Source organism: Vidua chalybeata, chromosome 3, assembly GCF_026979565.1.
Source record: "Vidua chalybeata isolate OUT-0048 chromosome 3, bVidCha1 merged haplotype, whole genome shotgun sequence".
NCBI lineage: Eukaryota > Metazoa > Chordata > Aves > Passeriformes > Viduidae > Vidua > Vidua chalybeata.
In genome coordinates, this window is record NC_071532.1 from 44,577,820 (window position 1) to 44,595,744 (window position 17,925).

The 17,925-nt window shown below is 39.5% G+C and overlaps 1 protein-coding gene across 1 annotated transcript in view; it reads right to left on the reverse strand.

Annotated features, from left to right (window-relative positions):
• Positions 1-265: 265 nt before the first annotated feature.
• Positions 266-17,925, reverse strand: part of HEATR1 (HEAT repeat containing 1) — a 36,569-nt gene continuing 18,909 nt past the window's right edge. The window contains exons 23-44 of the mRNA XM_053939781.1: positions 17,632-17,763; positions 17,109-17,215; positions 15,927-16,070; positions 15,063-15,181; positions 14,674-14,795; positions 13,088-13,216; positions 11,643-11,873; positions 10,838-10,964; positions 10,368-10,534; positions 9,697-9,743; positions 8,897-9,020; positions 7,978-8,118; positions 7,494-7,783; positions 6,588-6,738; positions 5,915-6,073; positions 5,109-5,243; positions 4,752-4,856; positions 4,503-4,671; positions 3,638-3,792; positions 3,131-3,289; positions 877-985; positions 266-485 (exon numbers count right to left, since the gene is read on the reverse strand). Coding sequence (XP_053795756.1) covers positions 397-485; positions 877-985; positions 3,131-3,289; positions 3,638-3,792; positions 4,503-4,671; positions 4,752-4,856; positions 5,109-5,243; positions 5,915-6,073; positions 6,588-6,738; positions 7,494-7,783; positions 7,978-8,118; positions 8,897-9,020; positions 9,697-9,743; positions 10,368-10,534; positions 10,838-10,964; positions 11,643-11,873; positions 13,088-13,216; positions 14,674-14,795; positions 15,063-15,181; positions 15,927-16,070; positions 17,109-17,215; positions 17,632-17,763 — 3,111 coding nt within the window. The 3' untranslated portion in view covers positions 266-396. The remainder of the gene's footprint in view (positions 486-876; positions 986-3,130; positions 3,290-3,637; positions 3,793-4,502; positions 4,672-4,751; positions 4,857-5,108; positions 5,244-5,914; positions 6,074-6,587; positions 6,739-7,493; positions 7,784-7,977; positions 8,119-8,896; positions 9,021-9,696; positions 9,744-10,367; positions 10,535-10,837; positions 10,965-11,642; positions 11,874-13,087; positions 13,217-14,673; positions 14,796-15,062; positions 15,182-15,926; positions 16,071-17,108; positions 17,216-17,631; positions 17,764-17,925) is intronic.

Here is a 17,925-nt window from a genome sequence, read left to right on the forward strand (position 1 = left end):
TTTTACTTCCCTACAGATGACAGAAAAAAACCCAGATTTTCAGGATTGCAGTGCATTGGTCCAGTAAGGACCATGCTTGGAGCATGACAGCCTCTCCACTGGGACAGTAACTGTATGCCCTGAGCACCATGGAATTCAGTGAGTCTCACATGTTGTCATTCAGGATTTGTTTATAGCCTGTGCTAATTTCCCACTTTTAAGAAAGAGCAGTTAAGGAAAGGTCATAAGAAAAGTCCCCAGTCCATCCAGAAATGATAAAGCCAAATTCTTAAAATATTTTATTAAAAAGTTAAAATCTTGTTTCTGATAAAAACTGTTATGGACAGTTTGCCGGTAACACCTGAATGTGTAAAGGTAACACAATTCAGACAAAATTTGAAAATGAAGGGCATAAACTTAAAAGTAGCTTTGGAGTGGTTCTCCCAAAATGACTTCCAGTTGTTGAATTGTCTTCTGACATTGCTGTTCAACTTCTTCACATTCATCTAGAAAATGAAATTGAGCAGGAATTAAGTAGAGCAGTGATTACAAGGCTACCCGAGGAAGGCTTCATCATCAAGGTTAGAACCATCCTCAAACGTCATATGTGAAATTATTATTCAGAAATACTTTGTCACTGAACTAGGCAAATTCTTTTCTACTAACAGTGATCTAAAACTTGCACATGGGGAGATTTGCACAGGCTACAAACCTGAAGAAACCACTGTAATTTAACTGAACTTCAAGAGTGTGTTTGATATAATCCATTTTAGTTTGCATTTTGCACAGTATTAGCTACCATATACAAATTCTTAAGATTTATAGCAGCTATAACAATGAGCCTGTCTGAATCTTTGAAATAAGTCACCCTTCACTAATGCCACTTTAGAGTATTACCTTCCATAAGCTCAGCTAAGAATGGAATAGATTCTGGTAGCAGGACCAGGTAGTTCTCCTTCAGTTTTTGTGCAACTTCTATCAAAGCAAGCAGGGCAGCAAATCGGACCTAAACCAAAACAATTACATAAGGAAACAAACATTACAGTATAGTTCCCTGTTTTCCCCCACCCCTACTTTCTTTCCATTCATTATAAGGTTGTAATCTTTCGTGACTGAAGGGAACTAGTTTTCAGCTAATTTAAATATTAACATCTGGCAAATAAAACATAATTAACGTAATGGCAAATAAAAAATAGGTTGTAAGGAGGAGATAATGTTGCTGGAAGTTATTTAATATAAAGGACTTTAACTTCTGTTACAGTGCCACTTCTACTCTTATCAGGGCTTAGCTCAGCACTATGAAAAACCAAGCACACTCCCTGCTATCTGTAACATGTCAATAGGAGAGTCTTGACAAAACTCTGTGAACAGGTCTGAAAGCTGACTGTCTTCCCATTACCCCACTAGAGTGCCCCTGTCTTTGTACGCAAATAGTTCTCTCTTATTCCAACAGATACCAAATCTTCAAAAGGCCCAAACCCCACAGTACGAAAGACATGGAATATTAACTGCTTACAGCAAGAGCAAAAGAGCATGTTGCACCCATCTCTACAACTCGGGAGTACTATGGTACAGCACCAGTATTTTAATTTAGGCTACTATTTCAGCAATGACTTGGTGTTATGGTTTGACACTGGCGCAATGCTAGTGCCCTTATGAAAATACACCTTCCCAAATAAATGCTGTGAGATGTTATCAGGAACAGAGCAGAGCAGGCCCAAGCTTAATAATAAAGGAAAAAAACTTGATTAAACTACTACTACAGAAGACACACGCACTAAATCTAGGATGAAGACCTTTTAAAACACCCCTCTTCCTCTCAATTTGTAAAACACTTACTATGAAACATCACCCGGGATTCCTGATCAAATTACTACCCTTCAGATAGTCAATACTCAGTCTATCAAGGGAGAGAGAAGTCTCTCTTGCACCATAGACATCTCCCCCCCCCCCCCCCCCCCCCCCGGAAACACAGTTGCTACTTCCTGTGTTTCCATGTCACACATAGCAACCGCCCGGAAAAATCCACCAGTGTGACACTCTCCTTTCCATGTCACAGTGCTCTCACCACCGTGCATGGACAGACTGCTCATAGGGTTTCTTTTTAAGGATGCTTTGCAAAGGACCAAAGAAAAACAACAGTTCATTTTCTCATTTTGGGACCACAGTCCCCCCCATTTCCCCCTGGGGCCGAGGGTCCAACAGCTTCTCCTTTTTGAGACAACAGTCCCCCCTATTTCCTTCCTCCCCTGGGGCTGAGGGTCTAAGAACAGAGATCTTCTTCTCTGAAGACAGAGGGCATCCTCCTCAACTTTTCTCTGTTCACTCTCCTCCTGTCACTCTCAGCTGCTGAAGCAGGTCTCTTGGCTCACCATTGCATCCCCCTAAAATGCGGTCTCTATTGCAGGAGAATTTGGTTCAGTCTATGGCTAACAAGAAAAGTCCACAAAAGCTACTCCCATCATCTCCTCTCACCTAAAAATTTCTTCTTTTAACATCTCAGGTCCCGGACTGTCTCTCTTCCACTACAAATCGAGGAGTAGTAATATTTTACAAAGCCCTCATTTCCCAGGAAAGGGTTAAAAGTTCAAACTCCCTGGATGGCTGAAATTTCTGCCCAGCATTCTCAACTCCCACACTGGACATCATCTCGCCCCTTTCTCCTTCTCCTCTGCCGGTAAATTTCTAGGTGCCATCAGGCTCTCCGTCTCTTTCTCTCTGAGGGTGGGGGGGAACAAAGGCATCTCTGCTTCTCTCCACCCTTCCATCCCCAGGAGCTGGCTCGGTTCCAGACCTTCAGCCCCCTCAGCCTACTTGGACAAGGCCGCATGGCTTCCCCTCCCCCACCCAGCCCATGGCTGGGCAGGGGAGAGTCGGCACTCTCTGAAGACCAGAACAAAAGAGACAGTTCTCCTGGGAGTTCTTGCTTTTAACCCCCTGTGTTCTCAGAGGCGTGTCCATACTTTCAGTGGTCACTCCAGGTGCCAATATCCAAACCTGACCACTGATTGGTTTGACCCAACTTCCTGGAAAAAAATTCACTTCTATGTCAAACCACGACACTTGGTTAATTCACTTCTGACATTGGGAGCACTGTTCCCACTTTCCAGCAAGACAAAGAAAACCAGTTCAAATTCTGACGGCTCCCAACCTTAGGAGAACTGTGCCTTGTCTTCAGCAGGATCTGGTAATTCAGTGGTTTCCAAAGAGAATCATCTGCCATTGCCACTGAAAACTGAGCTATGCAGGGTATCAGGTGTGCTGTCACTCTTTCCTGGAACTTCTCATCTCCTCCAAGCACATTTTCTAGCTGTGGAAGTAAAACAGATCCAGGCTCAGATAAACCCAGCCAAAACCACTTCTAGCTTTGACTTTTAGGTACTCAAGAATTAAGTCAAAGCTCATCAGTGGGAGTGCACTGGTCTGCAAGAGCTCAATAAACATGCACGAACCTTAAAAAATGAAGACATTTTAAAAAAGAATACAAAAAGTCAGTAATTCAGAACCTTAGGCAAAGAAATCAATACTGTCTGTGGCCCAAAAACTATGAACTAATCCCCCCCTTTTAGGTAAGGGGGGCGACTGACACCTGATTTTTTTTTTGTTAATTATGGAAAAAAAAATCAGCTATGAATATTTTTTATGGATTTGTCAATACCTGATCAACCAGAGGCTGCATCAAGGTTTCTGCTCGCTCTTTACTCAAGAACTTCTGGGTGTCAAACAGGAAGAGCTTGTGCAGACAGTCCATGGTGAACTGCAACAGCAGACAGCTCTTTTCTGTGTTATTATCAGAGTCAAAGAAAGCTTCATCTACACATGAGCCAAGGAGAAGAAAAAAAATATAATCAACAGAATGAAAATGCAAAACTTCCCACAAAACTGCAGGACAGAAACAGTGCTAGTCTGTCAGTGTAGCTAAGGGATGCACTACCTAGCAATGATGTACTCATCACTCAGAACAATAAAGTGGATGTGATACATTATCTGCCTTTAAGCTACTGCCCCAGCAGGTCTGCTACTGATGGAAATAAAAGAGAATAGCCACTGGCTACAGGAGAAGTGCTTGGCCATTCCTGTGGATATGGAGAATTTCTTCAGATCACTACAACTATGATGGGCAAAATTTCCTACAGAAAATAATGACACCTATTTTTGCCTAAGAAAGCAAAGGAGTCTAGATACACCAGACAGCATATAAGAGAAGTCAATGAATGAAAAAGAAAAAAGTAAAAAGAGAAATCCTCTTTCTACACAATTTCATACTCGGGGAACTCACTGGGGCTGACACAGAAAATTTTCATTTTGTCTCAACATTGTAATAGCAGCCCCATGCCCATGGATGAAAAACGTCCTTTGGTTCCATCAGAGAAAGATTTCTCATTTACCAGAGGAAGAAAAAAGAGAAAAGTGAATTATGTGTGCTGTGAAATAAATCCTGTAAGACTGCAATTTCTGCAATTAAAATTAGCCTCTCAGCAATCAAGACTAAGCCTCTCTGTAGCCAGTAACGGACAACTTACCAGTTTTAGAAATGTTGACCTGGTTCAGTGTCTCAGCAAACGGCTTCACTAAGTGACCAGCAAAGAGGGTGAAGAGACCCTTGAGCTTGTCTGCGATGCAGTCTGCTACTCGGTGGAATGTCAGCAGCCTGTCTCTTAGGGTAGCCTCTGTTTTGGACCAATCAAAGAGCTGAAAGTGAAAGGCAGATTAGCTGTTTCTGTGCATTGGAAAACACAAACATGCAGATGAATTACATTTAGACTTCTTACCTTGAAGAAGAGGGGCCTGAAAGAAGCCTCGGAAAGTTTCATAACCATACAGATTAGACAGTCAATAATGTAAGCCTCTATCTTACCAACTTCCTCTAAGTCATCCTAGGAAAATCAGAAAACATAATTCTAAGTGTGAAATGTAAGAATTTGAGCTTTCAAAGCACAGTTTAATTTTGTCAATTTCAGACAAAATACTTAACTGCCATGTTTTCCACCAAAAAACCAATTTGGAACAGAATACCTGATAACCAGAATTTCAGAGCACGTGTACAATGGAATCTATTAATCTTAAACAAGTGATGGAATTGGCATGTAGAGAGGTGCAGCTGCTGCTCATCCTCCCAGTCAAGCTACCTTGGCATGCTCTGTTCGGAAGTCCAAGGCTTTCATGAAAAATGCTGTCAGTTCAGGCTGATGTGAGATCAAGTGCTCCTTCTCCATACCAGCAATGTGCTCCTTCAAAATGTTTATAAGGGGACCCAGGCAGTTCTGCCAAAACAAAAGCAAAGCAATGCAAAGGTAACTGCAATGTAGACAGTAACTGAAAAACGTAACTAGGGAATTGGATTTATGTACTTCATGCATTTACTCATTGAAATACTGTTGATAAAATAAATAAGCTTTATCCCTGTATTTTGGGGGCTTAAGTTAGTAGGATTCCTGAAAAGCATTTTGTCTACCCTCTGCCATACTGGAGGAAATTCTGACTCACTCATGTCCCTAGCACATAAATTAAGTCCTTTATGAATGGGATGATCTCCCAAGCATTCATCATTTAACATGCAAAGGACAATAAACTGCTGGATCTCTTCCAGATCTACCTTTCCTGAATCACCGCAGCAGTACAAAAAGCCCGAGAGATCATAATATCAAGACTATGGCAAATTTGGTGGGGATGGAGTTAATTCTCTTCAGAGCAGCAAACATGGTGCTGTGCTTCAGATCTGTGACCAAAACAATGCTGATTACGCAGTGGTGTTTTAGCTGTTGCTGAACAGTGTTTGTGAGACTTCCTTTGTTTCTCACTCTTCAGCCACAGCGAGCAGGCTGGTGGTGGCCAAAGCACTGGGAGGGGAACAGCTGAACCAAATTTTGGCTTGTTTGTTTCTTTTTATCTTCTCCTTTTTTATCACAGTACTGAAGGATGAAAAAACCCTTACCTTGCGGGTATGCAGCACTTCACTGTAACACTTGGTAACCACAGGCAGGAGTATTCGGGGGTCCAGCCTTGTCGCTAGGATGGTTTTCAGTGCTGCTACACGGACACTTATCTGGGAAGTAGGACCGAACTCAGCCACAATCTTTTCCAAGCGGACAACCTGTGAGGAATTCCAACAAAAGTTAGGTCTACTTAGCAACTTAAGAACTTATTTTATAGTAGTTGTCTGCTTCAAATGTCAGTCAGGAATTTTGCTGTTTGCACCACTTGGAACACCTTACATTAAGCTGTGTACAAAGCCTCACTGTCTTCAAGACAAACACTGAAAAATGGCCATGTCAGCAGCAGAGAGTTAGAATGACTCCAACAAGAGTGTCAGATACACATTTGAGGAGACTGAATATTACACAATGATCTTTTGTGATTCATCTCCCTTTTCAAAGAGGCAAAATACAACCTATCTGAGGGAGGAGGAGGAGATGCTCTCAGGTTCCGCACCTGAGTTATCTGCGTAAGAAAGTGAGTGGAAGAGTAGTATGTTATGAGCCTTCGCACAGTTGGCACACACTCCTACTTCAGTTTCAGAGGAAAAAAAAATCATCTCTACAACTTCTTCTGGGATCTGGGCAGGTCTTGTCCCCCCTTTACACACCTGTAGGAGTCACAGAGCTCACCTGCAACAAGCACTCCAAAACGTAAGGACTAAGGAAGTGAGGCAGTGTTTCTGCAACCTTTAGCAGAGCAGTGATGGCACTCAGCAGGTATATTTCATTGGAGACCAGCTCCTTCTTACTTTTTAAAGTCTTCAAGAGTGCCGGCATTAGCCTGTGAATAGCCAAACACAAACAGAGAAAGGTGAAACAACTGACCATTTGGAGGTATGTTTCCAACCAAATAAATCCATCTCTTAAGCCTGCAGGGACAATTTTCACAAGAATTTTTTCATACACATTTGAGAAAACTCAGTATTCTGGGCTCATTGTCATATTTTATTTTGAATCTAATGAAGGATATTAAGACTTAGAATCAAAGAATGGTTTGGTCAGAAGAAATCTTTAAAGATCATCTAGATCAACATCTTTCACTCTGTCAGGTTACTCAAAGCCCTGTCTTTAGTTTAAAGATTTAATGACAATAAGAGACTAGTATTTGTAAAGAAATGAAACAGTCTTACAAGGAACAAGTTAGATACTTGGATTCTTCTTGAATAGGGAGAAGAAAATAATGTAGCATGAAGGGTTTTCAACTGTACTCATTCTCATGTTTTTAAATGCTATCTATTCTACAGAAAAAATACAGACTACAGTCTGGTTTTTCTAAAGCCATAAAGGTTGCCTCTCTAGTGACAGCAGCAGACTCCATAAGGAACTCTACTGTGCATTATAAAAGTCTTGCAATTTTCCCCATTAGTTTCTTAGTTCTATGACCACAAAGCACCTTCAAGGATTAGAAATATTTTTATTTTGTCTGCACAAAATACACATAGGGCAGACAGCCTTCATCAGCATTCCTTCAGTATTGCACTTTGGTATAACTAATTCTTGCTGCAGCTGGTTCTGTTAAGAAGAACCTAACAGTACCTTGGAAGCTGAGGTATTGCTTGGGTTTTCAGTGTACAGGTGACTTCAGCTATACAGAGCAAAGCACTTCCCATCACATTTTTTTCCTCCTTCTCTGAAGAAATGAGATCAATGGCCATTTTCAGAACAGGCACAAATGGTGCTGGATTTTCTGTGCCAAAACCTTTGCAGAGCAGCTTGAGGCTGAACAAAGCAGTCTGCCTGTTGATGGCTTGCTCCTCCTCTTCCTCCTTTCTTCTGCACTTGACAATAGCAATGAGCTCAGGAACCAGCTCTAAGAGCTGCAGGATCTGAGAGGACAGGAGAACACACACATCAGACATTCAATTAGAAACTCAGGACCTGCAAGGTAGCTGTGGGCAGGTAGCCTTTGTGTCACTGCTCAAGAGCCCTTGCCAGGCATGACACTGGTACTTGAATTCTTTACGTCAATCTCTTTCTGGGTACTTTTGCTAAAGGAACTGGGTTTACCCCTTTGCCTCACCTGGCTCTTCTGCCACTTGGTGCGCTGCTGCACCTTGTTGTTCAGGAGGTCCATGGCCTTGCGTCTCACTGACGGCAGCTGATTCATCATCAGTCCCCCAATTACAGGGATGAAGGTTTCTGTTGGCAGTAAGGCATTGACCTACAAGAAAACAAACAAAATAATACCATAAATGCTTTTGCACGCACTGTGACATGGCAGCCTCCTGATAAGACTCTCTTCAACTTCCTTCATGGGTTTCAGGGTCAAAGAAGAGAGGACAAGCCTGCAATGCTGTATCTGAGGCATGCAAAACAACAAAGCAGGTTCCAGCTAGTCTGTGTTCACTGGCTGCTGAGCAGCCATTATCCACCAGCTCTGAGATTTCCTCAGCAAGTCCTTTTGTCTGTTCTCGTGAGCTGTCCCTCTTTACCCAAAATAATTCTGCCAATGTCCTGTGCACGTACATCATGAAAACTGGAATATGCTTTACAGGTAAAAAAAAATTCCAACAAGATAGGCACTCAAATTCTACAAATATATTTCTAATCAGAAAAAATAGTAAGATGAAAAGTGAAACGATTTAATTTCATGTAGAAATACGCAACAGCATTAGCTAAGTAATTTTATGAGTTAACAGTGAGAAATGCTGCCAAGAGCCATTTTTCTCCACCAGACATAGTGAAATGACTGCTTACAGCCAGCAGAATGTTAAACTAAAGGAAACAAGCATTCCTGATTTTTGTTCTGCTTGTCCTAAGAAGCTGTTAGCTGCAGTTATTCAAGTTGTTAGCTGAGTTTAAACATTGATGTACCAGGCTGCAGACCATCCAATGAAATATAGTACTAAAGCAACAAGAAACCCTACGAAGTTTATAACCATATTAACAAGCAAAAGCAGCAATGTCCCAGTGCTAACTTGGGGGCTAGTGAGACATACTTTATCCAGCATATCATAACTCTTGCTAAGCAGAACCCTCCAAAATTTGGCCGTTGGCTTGTCCACGTTTCCTTCCACTGAAGATGCCACAGTGTTTATGTAGTGAAGAACTTCTTCTAACAGCCTAGACAGAAAAAAAGTAACTTTTAGCAAGTAACAAGGAGACTAAAGAAGTCCATTACTATTACTGGAAAGCATAAAATCTCACATGACAACAAAAATACAAGGAAACTAAACAGAAAAATTTAAAAATGAGCATTCATGGAACACAGCATTTAAAATAAATCTTACACCCTGTTTCTCTTGGAATGAACATAAAAGCTAGGCCTCTGCAAAAGAAACCCTCAATTTCCTATCACTGTCTTTTACAGCACAATGGCTATAACTGTGATCTTTGATTACTGGTACTTAAAGCAATACAGAGGCACCCCTGAACAATGATCCTTTTTTTTCCCCTACCAATGAACCAATATATTTTGATAAAAATCTGGAATTCCTTTAGTGATTCAGACATGAATAGCATGACAGTTATGGCCAAGCATGTCAATAACCTCTATCAAAATACAGAGAAGAGTGGATATTGGGTAGAGCAATCTTTCAGAAATAAAAAGTTTCACATTCCATTAAAAGAGAAAACCAAACCAAAACCAAGTAACTTGCACATAATAAATACTGTTTGTTGCAGAGGACATTTAAAAAGTATCATTATAGTAAAAGATATTCTAATGGCATTACACTTAAATATATTCCTGGGTTGCAGTAAAAGCTAAGAATAGGAGTAGGGCACATTTAAAGCATACCTCTGTTCCAACTCTTGCAGCACTTCTGGTTCTTCATATTCAACTATCTGGTTTAAAAAGCAAGAATGAAAATATGAAAATTACCTCCTCTCATTAAACTAAAATGCCATAATACAAAAATTTCGTTTTCTTGAATCAAATGTCTACTAACATGGTAATTATGAGTCCCTACACTTGTACTTAAGCCATCATTCTAGAAGGAAATCTGAACACCTTGAGCAATGCAGTCACATTAGCAAATACATTTCATGCTGGTGGATGATTTTCAGCTGAAAAACTTGGACTACCAACTAGAGTCAGAGCCTGAAATTCATAACATTTTGTCTTTTCAATTAACAGCATGAATCCCACGCTGAATTTGGAGTTACACAGGCTGTGAGTGAAATCCCAAGCTCCTTAAAGCCAGTGGGAATACACTGGGACCAGAATTTCACTTGGTTACCTATGCATCAGTCACACAAATGGAGACTATCTGGAAAAGCCTTAATAAAAAATAAGTAACATTACTGAGAGGTTTCAAAACTGTGTCAATAAAGATGTCAGCAAGCTACACTGGACAGTGCCACCCCTTTGAATACCAAGTCATACTAAAAAGTAAATTACACCTCAACTATTCCAATATGGCACAATCACTTACTGTGATCAGTCTAGAAGTAAACTGCCATTATTACCTTTTTCACAAAACTCTGAGAGGACAGAAGTTGTGACATGAAGGAGACTGACAAGAATTTGAAATGCCGGAGTTGTTTGTCAGAGTGAGACTCCACATTAAAGAGTTGCCCATCCTGATTTTTCAGCTTTGTCTTACATGTTCTTAACTTTTTTGTCCCAGGATCATCTGTTGAAGACATTGACAAAACAAATTTGCATCCAAGGAAAAAAGATATTTAATTTCTGATCACAGAAACAAAGTAAAATTAGTTGCTCAAAGGCCCATCCAGCCTAGGCTTGCACACTGATGGGGATGGGGCATCCACCACCTCTCTGGGACACTTGTTCCAGTGCTTCACCACTCTCAAGAGTAAAGAGTTTCTTCCTTATATCTAGTCTGAATCTATCCAATTTTAGTTTAAAACCACCACCCCTTGTCTCTTGTATTAGGAAGGTTTACATGCATTTGCTGTCTCTGTTTTGTGGTTACCTTCTTTATTCTCTGGCAGCTCTGTCAGATATTGGATTATCTTCATCACGCTCTGGAACTGCAAACGTACATTAAATTTGCAGCAGATGGAAATCCAAAATTCGGTGTCTGCTTGCAGAACAGCATCCTGTTAAAGGTTCAGAAAAAAAAGAGAAATATTTCAAGGATTAAGAAAGAGTATTTCTATCAATACTAATAAAAATACTTGAAAACGCCTAAGTGAGCTTGTGAAAATGTCATGCTGATCTGGACACTTCCAGGATTAACACCAGTGGTAAAAGCAGCAAGTCCTTCGAGAGAACATAGGTCCAGAGGGTAAAGAGACAGATTAAACTGCTGCAGTAAAGACTATCTTCTCACCAATGTTCCTTTAATAATTCTTTCTGTTTTCCCCATCAACTATGCTTTCACCTAATCTCAGGGCCTGCCTACACAAAAACTTAATAGGGTTTTCATCTTGGTCTGTAGAGAAAGACCAGTATCATGTTTCACAAACACAATTGAAAGGAAAGAAACCAACTTCATTACTATTGAAGCACTACATAATTAGATTATCAGCTCTTCAGATCAAGGATTGCTGTACAATATGATCTGATCTATTGTTCAGGCTCCAGGACGTAACACTATTGAATGTACAGTACAAGTCATAACCAACATCACCATCAGGTTCTGCTGTAGCACAAATCCAGAGCTCACTACCTTTTCCAGCATAACTTGGGGCTTATTGAGAACCTCCCTAAAAGCAAAATCATGAACAAAAGAGATCAGGCTCTCAATGAAAAAGCTGACCCCTCAGCCTGCTAACCTTGTCTGTGCTTAGTGTTGCTGTCACAGTTTTGGTCACGTACTGCTCAAAGAGCAGCACCAGGAGAACCCAGAGAAATTTGTCTCCTCCCACTGTAGTGATCAGCTGGGACAGGATGGGGAGACGCCGGTGCTCTGGCACGTGGGGCAGGGCATCCACAAACACACGAATTATCTTGATCACCACCTCCTCCACGCTTCCTGAGGACTCTGACAAGTCACTGTCTTCAGCCTGTGCACAAACACAGCAGTTCAGACAGGTTACTGCAGGTGGGTAGAAAGCCTTTCTTGCAACTTCAGCAAATAAGAGAAAGCACTGAGTGCCAGACAACAGCATTGCCAAGTGCTTAACCTCAAGGAAAATGTAAGTGTTCCCAAGTAAAGTTTTAAATCATACAGTTCCTTTTCAGTGTTAAAGGAAGATGCTTCAAATAAAGTTTATAAAAAGAAAAAAAAAAAAAAGGAAAAAACCAAGAAAAAATCTACTTGACATCAGCTGAAACAAACAAGACATTTTCAAGAGAAAGCAAAGTCACATCCATCAGAAAACTTTGCTGAGTTAGGGTCTTAGATTCAAGGGCCTAGGAAAAATAATACACATGGGCTACATGGTCTCAAGTAACATTAGTCTTCCCACATCTAATAATCGTATGCAACAAATAATTTGTCACAGAAACTTGTGTGGGCTGCTAGAAAAGGTTTTAAAGAAAAAACTTAAATCAATTTTGTCTCTCTTTTTATATAACAGAGAACTGTAAGAGGATGAAAAATGTGTACACATATACTTAAATATAGTCTGGGAAATCTTCAGCCCATTATTGAAGACATTTTTTTCCCCAATTCATTTTTACATGACATTTATACATCATGTTTCATGTTTAAATCTAATTATGATCAAGAATCAAGATTTCTTAGGTGCTAGTGAAATCTGATTGAAGAAAATGTTGTTTTGAAAAACGAGGATCTGGTTTTGTTTTGGTTTATATCCATTTATCTATGAGGTCCAGGCAAAACCAAGAAATGCCCCACAAACACCAGCTGGAAGAATGAAAGCACTTCCACTTCTTTCAGACCACGTCTACTATTCCTATGACCATAGCATATTATAGGACTAATAAACAGCTTCTTTCTTCCAATGGTTCCTCTAGTGAACTTGCCTGCTGTTTTTATGACAAAAAGCTTGAACTTAAAGTATGTTTTAGGTCCTCTCCACATATAGTTGTGGTAATTTTGGCTAAACCATTTATAAAGTGCAGAAACTCAAGAGACTGAAAAGCAGCAGTCTGATGAACTTGGTCAGAGACAGAGGAGTCAGAATTACATTATATTACATAAAATTTAATGTCTATCAAAATAATCCTAGAGTAGGTGACAACTTATTCTACCACTAATATTCTAAATAAAGTTACTCAATTAATAATCTTTTCATTAAGTGGACAAATGTACCTGTATAAGAGCAGGAATAACCATCTGCACTGTCTTGTTAATTACTTGAAAAGTGTAGGTATCATCCAGACGCAAGACATTTGCTCCCATGAATGTAAAAATGGGCATAATGTTGTGAAGAACTTTATCCTGGAGAAGAACAGATGAAATTAGTTCATGCTGCTGTGCATATTGTACCTTAAAGTTTCTCATTCCCACAAATGAAACTAGATTCCTATTAAAAAAAACCAAAAACCAAAAGAGAATAATGATTATCTTTCAAAATCTCCCTAAATGAGTTTTAAATGGATACTGTCCCTTAATGCTACTTACTGTGTGATTGGTAGAGTACTAAACATTATTTAAAAACCAAGACACACATCTAACCAAGTAATTAGAGAGTGGAAATTGAGAGTTTAGTGTGATAAAACACCTTGTATCCTTCCACTCAGTGTCAGGTGAACACAAGTAAAACCAGCTATGAGTAAATCTGCGGAAGCACAAATGTGGTTGTGGCACAGATTCCAGTTATTTTCCTACCCACCTTTTTTGTATCTGTAAATCATCTGCAATATCCACAATCATACAGTGTAAACTAACCATACTAATTTCAATTTCTGACTTTTTGAGGGCCTAGACTGTAATCACAATAACCAATTTTAAGAAGGCTGGATTAGAGGTGCCACCTACCTCAAATGTTAGTTTCCTAGATTTTGCCAGGACTTAGAGCAATAAATTATGGGCATATTTTTCATTTAGTTTTAGTGACTGGAAGCGTTTTAGATTTTAAAAGTGAGATGAGGTGAATATAAAAATGTTTCCTTCTATTTTGACCTTGAAAAATTTTTAAGGGCCAATATTAATGTAAAATAAATGCCTGGTTCTATAGCAGGTGATGGCAGTAAGATGGAAACAAAAACCCCAAACAATAAAACTACAAAATCCTCCAAAAATGTATCAAAAACATCACAGTTCTTTCTTTCGGAAAACATGCTACCTTTCCAAAGGTGTGGAGAAAATACTGAGGTGAATATAAAGATGCAAACTGAGTTTGATACACCTGGATACATTTTGCTGGTTTAGAGTTTCAAAGCAAAAGAATCTTAGAACAGTGTACAGTCAAATTTCAGTCCGTACAAGGAAAGGCCTGTTTCTTGGTCAATCAAAATCAAAACAACCCAGTTTTATTATCAACTACAATTACATTTTTCAGTGTTGTACAAGATAGGAACTTGTAAGAATTCATGTGCTAACAGGCCAGGTGCTTTCCCTTTTTATAAAAAAAACAGGAGAAAGAAGAGACAAGGCATGAGAACTGTGACCACAGTGGGAAGGTGAGGCAGGGCTGGTGTCAGAAAGCTTCTTCCATTTCTACTGCACTCCACTGTGAACCACAAATGGCTGGTGACCAAAGCATCAAGACAAAGGCTTGTTTTCAACTAAAATGGAATAGGAAAGCCCTAAAAGAGCAGGAAACCTGTCCATTTTGCCTCTGGCTCCTTTTCAGGAAATTTTTCCCCACAGAGGAGATCTGTATGTTCTTCACTCTACCCAATACTTAGAAACCAAAGAGAAAAGCCAATGCATAAATTCCAGGTCTTACTTACAGGAAACATTCCAGCAACAGCACCAAGGAGCAGCAGGGCATGGTGGTGTGTCTGGGGCATTTTAGAAATCCTGATGCACTGAACTATCAGTTCCACGTTGAATTTTTCTTTGTCCAGGATATCTGCAGGTAAAAATATTCACTGATTCACACATTAATGGTCAGCCATGTAGGAATAAACAGTACACTCAAGGACTGTTTTCAGTTTGCAAACCATACCTACTGCATCTACAAAAAATTATTAGGGATGCAAACTTGTATACCCTCATAGATGAATCTCTCTCTCCATAACAAAATAGTGTAGACTGAGGAAGAAAACCAAGTTGAAACCATTGTTTTAATGCTGACCTAGTGACAGAATTACCAAGGGATGAGTGTGGTGATTTTTACCTGCTGGGACCTTGCCACCATCTGATGACAATTTCTGACAGATGTTCAGCAGGCAGCTGAGGATCAGCTGCTTTGTATATTCCATATTTTCTTCTTTTGATGCCCTAGGTTCCAGACACCTATACATTCATGAAAAAAAGAGGATGGAAAAATAAGTGACTGAACTGCATATTAAGCTACAAATAAGCAACTGCAATTTTAATTCCACAGAAGTTCTAAACTGAGGCTTCCATAAAGTCTTTGCCAAAAGACTGGGTAGTTTCTTTGCCAAAGTTTCTTTTTTTATTTTCAAATGCATCAATTGGCCTAATAAAAGATATTTATCAAAGCACTGCCAAAAACTTAAGTATAGCCTGGACTATAATTGTCAAGCAAGTCATAAAGAAAGAAAGACAAACACCTAATCTACATATAAACTTTCCTAAGTGTCTGGATATAGGGCTGGCAGGAAAAACAGTAGTTTCCTTAGGTTGCACTAGACTAAGATTGTTCCACAATGTGTTGGGAAGAATTTCAAAGCTTAGAGAATTAGCTCTTTACTAATTAGCTGTAGCTCTGCTGAAGACACAACTCCTGCCAATTATCCCAATTTTAAGACAGGTATCACCCTTCTTGGCAATCCCAAGCCCTCTGCCCAATGAAGTTTTCACAGAAGAGAAGCTATGCATCAGATAAGAATCTTACTGTTTCAAAGGGAAAAAAATCATAATTAACTTCCCATTCCCCTCCTCTGATTGGCCTAAAAGAAGTTCAGTTGAAAAAGGCAAGCTACAAGACACGGCAACAAAGCAGAGACACAGTAGCCCATGTTTCCATGCTTAGGGTGCCTGCTGCAGCAGAGATGGCTCCAGGGCTCTGTGTTACCTGCTCAGAAGGTTGAAAAGTGCAGGTACCAACGCCTGTGGATGCCGAAGCTTCTTCTTATGCTGCAGTAACTCCAGAATAAGCATCACCCTCTGCCAGCTGGAGTGCCTTGTTTCTGGTGCCAATTGTGCATCTTGAAGTTTTCTAAAAAGACAAGACAATCATGGATTTTCAAAGGAAATGCTACAGTGCTTCAGAAAACACACACACACCCCCAACTAAAAATAGACAATTTTTCTTTGACATAGTATTGTATGTCCTTTACTGCTGCTCCCTGGAGGGGTGGCAGTATGTGGGCTTTTGATTGAAGCAGCAACACATTTTAAACAAACAACAACAAAAAAAATTCAGACAGAATTTGAAAAAACAAGTGTTTCTTGGAAACACTTCTGGAAGTGGGGGAGAAAAAAAAATCTGTTATCAGGTAACTGTCCAAATGATGATCTGCTTGCCATCCAGGAAACTTGCTTCTCTGGAACCACTAGTGGTTAACACACTGACTATGCAGGCAACGGGGGATGTGTGAGCATGTGTGTTTGTAAACTGTGACAGGTACAGTTTACAGATGGGTCAATCTAATAGGTGATGATTATTCAAAATGGTCAAGTGAAGGAAAATTAGAAAAGCTCTTCCAGGTGAAACCAGGAAAATTAACTCAATATCCTGTCTCAATATGGCTGAAAGAATGTTAAAGAGAGTGAGTACAGTGAACAAAACAGTTCCTTATGAGAATGGAGAGAAGAAACAGGACAAAGATTTAAAAATTAGTGATTACATTACCACCTTATTAGAAACAAAATACTGTTTTTCAGTCAACTAACGAATATTTTGATGAACATCTGTTAGGTTTCAGCCAAGTGTATGTAATTTGCCCATGCATCTATATTTAAAACTAATCTTACTATTAACAAAAATGAGTCTTGTTCAACTGTGTCAAGATTCTGTAACAGCAACTGTCAATATTAAATATACTGGATTTTTTAATATATTTTGACTGTATTTCCATCAGTTCTCAAACAGCGGCATGAGCTGGTTTTCCCATGCCAAAAGTAGCTTGGATTTATTTTACTGTGAAAAGAAGAAATAGTTGCTTGCATTTTCAGTACAAACTATGCAACATATTAAGACAAGTGGTGTTTTCAAACTGCACAGATAATACTTGTGGGTTTCTAATTACTTTACCTCTGTTGCTGCATTTTCTGCCTTCTAGTCTGTTGAACAGTGGCCAGACTTTTGGTTTTCTCAGGAGGCTCCAGTTCTCTGACAATCTGCTCAGCACACACTGTAATCTGAAACAAAACAATAACAATGCAAGCACCAATGAACAATTTGTCACATCACATATCTGTGCCCTGCCTTTTTAAAAAAATACATGCCTTTCATGCCCATATGGGTATATAATCCACATATTCCTGTCATATCCCAGAAAATGAAAACCAGTGGAGCAGAAAAGAAGTGACTTTCTGCTGAATTCATTCGCTTAGTGTAGTAAATGACTGATAGGTGGATATTAAAGAAACACCTTTTAAAAGCAGTCATTTAATACAATTTTCATGCCATTAACACTATTCTATTTTCTGACAAAAAGCTTCCCATTCCTTTCCCACTATAAATGACATAAACAAGTGTAACTGAATGTAGGTGACACAAAATCACACTGTGATGGGTTTGAACGTATTTCTGTGTTCTGGAGGTTTCCACTTACCCCTTTGAACACACTGCTGATAGTCTGGGCACAAAGTGAGTTCTTACAGGTTAAGAGTAAGTCAAACAATACTTTTAGTAGCTTCTGTTGCACCACTCCATCTGACACAGCTGCAAAGAATGGTTTAGTAATCTACAAAAGGGGCAAAAAAAGGATGCAGAGAGGTTTACTTTAAGAGGGTAAAAAAATCACAAGGTGATGAATGAATATATGCTGGATTCTGTATGACACACCCCATCATGCAGTACTGCAAAAACCTGCATATTAACTATGTATTTGTATATATCCAGGAAT